We start from the raw sequence: 6,913 nt of genomic DNA, 5'->3' as shown, positions 1-6,913 counted from the left end.
ACAGGAAGATCTTGTTCAGTTGAGCCCCAAGAAAAGGAACAAAGGGAAAAAATCAAACAGGGCATTTGAAGGATATAAGAGATTTCCTAGTAGGGAGGAAGATTCTTCATCTGCTGGCAAATCTGAGAATAGAGAAGAGAATCCTTTTTATAAAATAAATCCAAAGGATAATAGACATAGCCATGATGAGATCATGAATGCTAAGGAACATGAAGAAAAACAGTGGGATGATCTTATTCTTAAGATGGCTGATATGAGTGTTGATGATGCCAAGATGGCGAGGGCACTTAAAAGGCAACTAGATTGGGTGTTACAGAAGTTGGGAATAGAGAGAAATAATATTTCAAGCCCCAAGACAAACAAAATAGGAGAAGAGAGAGGTGAAACAAGTAGACAAGTAGTTCCAAAATACAGTCCCCCTCATATGAGGAGAATGGACTAGCCTTTTGTAACCTATGACAACCTATTGGTGAGTGAGAATAGAAGATGGAGGGATATGCATAGGGATGAAAGTGAAGAGAGGCCAGAGGATGGAAGAAGGAATGAAGATGGGGAAAATTATGGGAACTGGATTAACACAAATAGGGGAAACCATATAGGAAATAATAGGTGTGGCAACAATCTAAATAATGGACAAAATAGAGCTAACAATGGCAATCATGGAAGTGGCAATGCTGGAGGTACGAACAATGGTAACAATAATGGCAATAATAGTGGTGGTGGGAACAATGGTGATAATGGAAATTATGGCATCAATGGTGGATTCAATAGAGGAATTATGAACAATCAAAGCAACCATCATGGTGGCTGGCAACCCTTATTCATTGAAAGATACAAACAATTGGATTTCACTAGCATTGTTGGTTACCCAAATCAGATTACTAATGATTTGAGATTAGCAATCCCAAAATTTTCAGAAAATGGAGTTGATTCAGCAAAGTAGCATGTTATTAATGTAAAAAATATCATCGAAGAATTTGAGATTCCTCATGAAGTTGTTGGTCCAGTCTTTGACAGAGGATGCAGGGGAATGGTATAGAAGCCTTCCTGATGGATGTATTTGCAGTTGGCAAGAATTTGTAAGGCTATTCTTGGAAGAATTTGGAGATCACAATGATCCTTCATTTGCATCCCATGAATTAACAAGCATAAGGAAGAATCAAAATGAATCAGTTGCTGAATTCAATAAAAGATTTAATAAAGTATTAAATAGAATACCCAAAGATGTTAGACCAGTTGATTCATTTTTTATTAACTCATTATGAGATTTTGTCTCATAGACCTAACACTTTACAACAAGCATTCAAAACACCTGCTACTATTGAAAATAATAGGAAGGTGGTTGGGAAGGTTGCTAAGAGAGATGATCCAAAGTTGTACAACTCCAGGGTTCCCAGGAAAGATGATCTTACTCAAATCATGGACATGCTCAAGGACTTAAAGGGTAAGCAAAATCAAAATGAAAAGCCACCATATAGGAACAATAAGTAAATAAGCTACAATAGGCCGAGGTTACATGACATACCATATAACACAAATTGGAAAGATGAAAAACCAGTAAAACCAAATACCAACAAAGAGACTCCTGACCCACTAAAGAAAGCCACAAACTTTGTAGATGAGTATCCATGGTGTGATATATGTAATCTGCCTCATACTGCAGAACAATGCATGATTGCCCAGGGCTTGCTAGAAGAGGAAGATAAAAATGAGGACTATGAACCAACTGTGAATGCCCTCTCAACTGATCCATATTGGGGAAGGAATGCGGATTTATCTGAAGAAGAAGAATATTTTGATGTGCATCAAAGAAGAGAAAATTTGCAATATGGTATACAACAAGTTTTTTCTGATGATGATGAAGATATCCCTGCCTTGATAAAATTGTTTCAGGAGGAAGTAGTGCCTTCTTTGAGAAACTTGACTGAAGAGGAGAAGAAAGCATTTACTATTGCAGCTGTGGAACAAGTAAAAAGTAATTACCAACTGAGGAATAGGAATGTAACTAATGAGCAGGGCAAGCCAGCAAGCATCTTCGCCAAGGTCACAAAATCGGGTGGAACTAATAGTAACATGACCAAGGGCAAGGATGTAGGTTCCAAGAGAGGGGCAGAACCGGAAAAAACTAAATAAATTGAAATGTCAAAATTGGTCAAGCCAGTCGAGAGGAAACAGATCAGTAAACCTTCTTCAAACTGTGGAACTTTCATGTCTCAAGCATTGTCTCAGGTAAAAGTTTCGATGCCTTTGCTAGAAGTAATGAAATTTCCAGAATATAAGGATGAGACCCTGAAGATTATATCAAATGTTGGTGATACAAGCAAGGATGTTTCTAGATTGAAAGAGGATCCTCCAGTAATCTACTTAGGCACGTCTATCACAAAAAGCCTCACACAGGTTGATCCATTCTATTTGACATTGTTAATTAACAATAAAATGGTCAGGAACTGTATGATAGATTCAGGGGCAGCAGTGAACATCGTGCCTGAAGATGTAATGAGAGAGCTCAAGATGCATGTTGACACACCTTATGGTAAGTGTTATGCCATGGACAACAGGTCTGTACCTGTAAGATGCAAGCACAACACTTCAATTAAGTCATTATATGCATGGTTAGTAATCAATAATCAAAAAGTAAAAAACCATAACAAAGCGACTAATTGCCTTCTAAAAGATGCGAGTATAAGATTGCTCTTAGATTTTTTATAAGCAATACCAGTGACTAGACTACACCAAGATGAAGGATTTAATCTATATGATATTTAACTATATGGATGCAACATGGATGAATAATTCAAGCAAATAATCAATTCAAGCAATAATGGATGCAAGCAATAATGAGTGAGTAATTCAAGCAAATAATCTAAAAAATCACAATAATCTTCAATGACTCCAGAGCGAAATTAGCATGATAATAATCTCCAAGCGTGTTCTCAAAAATCTCAGGGGTAAATTGGAATGAGAGCTGAAGACTGAATTTATAGAGAATCACCAGAGAAAAAGCTCAATTTAGGATTAATTCAAAATAATTGAGAAATCAGGTTTAGTTAACCTTGAGATAGATTCCAATTATAGTTTAATTGAAATGCATTCAAATTAGAAGTCCAAGTTGCATTGGAAATAATAATAAATTAATCCCATGCATTTGTGATAAAAATAGATAATTCTTTGATTTATTCAAGAAAAGAGTCTTTTCAATGCAACTGAACTTCCTTTTCTGAAAAGCTTTGAGTTCCAATTTTAGAGAATAATTCAATAATTCAATTAAATTGCTTTTCTGATTTCAAGTTCTAAATTTAGAAAAAGAAATAATATCTCAAGTTTGATTTCTCTTTCAATTCAATTCTTTTTGTTTAATTTCAATTCAACTCTTGTTTTGTAATTAATTCCTCTTTTGTAATAAATTAATTCTTTTTGCATGATTAAATGGCAATTTATTAATTAATTAAATATGCAAGGATGTTTAATAAATTAAAATGGGATAATTGATCAAAATGATATTCTTGGAATGATTCAATTAATTAAATGAATATTTAATTAATATTGAGTAATTGATTTGCCATGTGATATTTGATGATTAAAGAATTAATAATGTGCTCAAGATTGGTTTAATTGCCTTTGGTTAGGACCTTGATGATGTTGTCGAGATTAGGGGCCCATGGTTTAGATGACCATTTTTAGGGTATTACATTTGCCCCTCTTTGAATTAATGTGCGAGCAGTGCATTGGTTCAAAGAATGTGTGATGTCTAGGAGATGCCAGTTCTAAACTTGAATGATCACGAACTAGATGAAGAGAAAGGTGTTTAACTTGATTCGAAGCGACAAAGCTGAATGAAGTCTGATTAAAGCGATACCGATCCTAAACTTGTTTGAACTGAGGAACGATAGAAAACAAAAGATACCGAACTTGAACTTGATTGATCAAGAAGCGATTCTTACTGATCAGAACTTGATTGAACTTAGATGCAGTGTGATGATAAAAATCGATCTTGAACTTGATTGATCAAGATACGATGAAGATAAACTGTTCAGTTTGATCAAGAAACAAACACCTGCTTAGATTGAGTGTGATCAAAGATACTCTTTAAACTTTTGATCGAGTTTAAATGAATAATCAACTTGATTTGAAGCGATGAAACTGATTAACATTAAGAGATTGATTCAGATGAAGAACAAATATCAACTTGATTTGAAGTGATGAAACTAATATGCCCCTAGTGATTGATTCGATTCAGATGATCGAGTGATCTCAACTTGATGTGAAGCGATGAAGCTAAGATGCCCCTTAGCAATAAGAATTGATTTTCTTTAGTTGAAAATATTTTGCTTGACTTTTGATGAAGATTTGAAAAAAATGTTCTCGACATGTGAGATGTGAGGTCATGAGTATGCCCCTCAGGAGCGAAATTGAAAGATAGCGAGGGATTGATGATTATAGGCAATTGTGTGGCGAGAATAAGTTATTTGAGCACAAATTGATTCTGAGGAATATTTGAAAAATTTGGCTTTGATTAATGAAATTGAGCGTAAAGTTGATCGTAATGTTAATGTGCAGAATTGAAATTGATATTCAACGTTGAAATTGGACGCAATTGGAAGAAAGAATGAGCATTTTGATGAAAAGAGCGCCAAGTGGTTGAAATTGTGAAATTGACTAGCAAAATGATCTCAAATTTTGATTTCGATCCTGAAAATGGAATCAGAACGGTCAAATTAGCTAAGGGTACAATTTTCATGTCCATCGGAGCAAGTTGAAAAATTAGGTTTTATAGCTATATATGGGATGAAAGTCTCATTTTCAAATCATTTTAACCCTCCAAGTTTGAAAATTCAAAAAGCCTTTTGTGAAGAAAATGGTGGTCCCTACTCGTCAGCATTGATTCGAGCGTCAGAGACATCATAATCGACCCCGAAACTATGAGCCAGCGGTAAGTGATCGATCTTAAGCCTCTTTATGTTTTCAATTTTGAATTTTTTTGTTTATTTTTCAAGTTTTTCGCATGTGTGGGGTCGGGTTTCACGTTTTATCGTGCGAGACAGGATCCTGTCTCGTACGAGTAACTGGTAAATTTTCTTTTGTCGTTTAGGGTCAGTAGAATTGTCGTTTGGGACGCACCCTTGTATCGTACGACATGTCTGTAAAAAGACCATTTTGTCATGCAGAGTCCAATAATTTGTCGTTTGGGGTTATTTTATCGTACGATAGCTATTCTTGACTCGTACGAGATTTTGCTTCTATATGTTTTTTCGTTCGAGAGACAGTGAGCATTTTTTAAGGTCTAAACGTAAAATTTTGATTTTGCATTTGACTTAGTTGGATTTGTGTGATGTTTTACTTCTCTTGTAGGCTCATTTGGAATGTTTTTTGATGCTTCGTTGTTGGGTTTTTGCAGGTTGAGCAGGCTCATATTGACTTGTGTGACTTGACTCATATTGACTTGTTCGACATTTATCTGAGGTTGAGTAGGCTCATATTGACTTGTGCGGCTTGACTCATCTATTGAGATTACCTGATATCCGTGTGAACCACGGAATGCTCACGACATTGGTAGAACGTTTCCATTCAAAGCATAACACGTTTCATTTGCCAGTGGGGGAGTTGACTATCACTCCCGAGGATGTATATAGGATCCTCTGTATCCCTTTTGCTGGGGATATGATGGATTATGATTCAGGGCACCTTCCAGGATTACAGGCAGTGAGGCATGTCTTCAGTGATCCTGACATTTTGACTCATTTCATTAGTTGGGATATATTGATGAGCAGGTATGAGGAGTTTCCTCTGGCATGTGTTCTAGCAGGGTTCATAGGCTTTCTTTCTGATGCCAGATAGAGGGCAGCAGGGTTTCTAGTTCGGGTGGGGTCGGATGCTAGAGAGATTGATAGACCCCTTAGAGACTTGGCTGGGGTTCATGTTTATTGGCCCACATGTATCGAGAGATGCATGAGATCGTGTATAGAGATGGGCGGAGCATGGCCGTTGGTGTATATATTTTGCAGGTGTGGGCTTGGGAGCACTTTCCCATTTGTCGGCTCATAGTAGATGACAGTAGAGAGCCTGGGCAGCCGATTATACACAGGTATGTCAGATACATTATGCAGCCCCATCTGGGCAAGACAGATTTTTGGAGATGACAGCTAGATGACCTGATAGCTATTGTATGGAGACCGTACAAAGGCTTAGAGCTGTGGGATGATTGGCGGATGGTTTGTAGGGACCTTTTTATTACGTGTCCTCTTATTGGGAGATCGGAGACCATTGTGGAGCGGTTCTTTGTATCACAGGTGATGAGGTAGTATGGCCGGCCTCAGGGGATCTTGTAGGAGTTTATAGCGTATGCACGTTACACAGATGAGGAGAGATAGGGATGCTCTCCACGGTTGTCCTATGCTTTGGTGATGCAGGAGCTGACTGGTTTACATCGCCTAATGTGGGATTATATGGATGATGTGGCGGATGTGGGGGTATTGCCCCAATATAGAGATTGGTTTCAGCCGCATCCATTCCCTCGATTCATAGATCTAGCAGAGTAGGCTCCTCATATTGAGGATGTTGAGGATGATGCCCCCACACTGACATAGGGACAGGGATAGGGCCATAGGCAGGGACATGCACAGAGAGCTGAGGCTCCATGGCAGAGTGGTGGTGATCCTAGTGCGAGCAGCAACAGGGTGCCAACTGATGTTGGACAACAGAGGGGTAAGGGCGGATCCTTAGGGCATGTAGGAGTGAGATTGGGTGGGATTGAGGAGGAGCGAACAACTTCGAGACAGGTCTGGCAGCGAAGGGATGAGAAGGGTGGTACTGGAGGTGGAGATGGGGGTGGGGAGCCTGTGAGAGAGTAGGGGACCGATGTAGGGTGGTCGATGAGAGCACGTCTTGCAGAGCTGCAGTCATAGTTGACAGTGGC

At 38.2% G+C, this 6,913-nt stretch overlaps 1 protein-coding gene across 1 annotated transcript; it reads left to right on the top strand.

Moving 5' to 3' along the window:
* Positions 1 to 496: 496 nt before the first annotated feature.
* On the top strand, positions 497 to 943 carry LOC131859009 (uncharacterized). Its single transcript, XM_059212521.1, has one exon. The coding sequence runs from the start codon at positions 497 to 499 to the stop codon at positions 941 to 943; it is 447 nt and encodes a 148-aa protein (XP_059068504.1).
* Positions 944 to 6,913: the final 5,970 nt, after the last annotated feature.

This window comes from Cryptomeria japonica, chromosome 10 (genome assembly GCF_030272615.1).
Source record: "Cryptomeria japonica chromosome 10, Sugi_1.0, whole genome shotgun sequence".
In the NCBI taxonomy this organism is placed as follows: domain Eukaryota; kingdom Viridiplantae; phylum Streptophyta; class Pinopsida; order Cupressales; family Cupressaceae; genus Cryptomeria; species Cryptomeria japonica.
The sequence above is the reverse complement of the archived record's forward strand: the minus strand, read 5'-3'. Positions and strand labels throughout refer to the sequence as shown.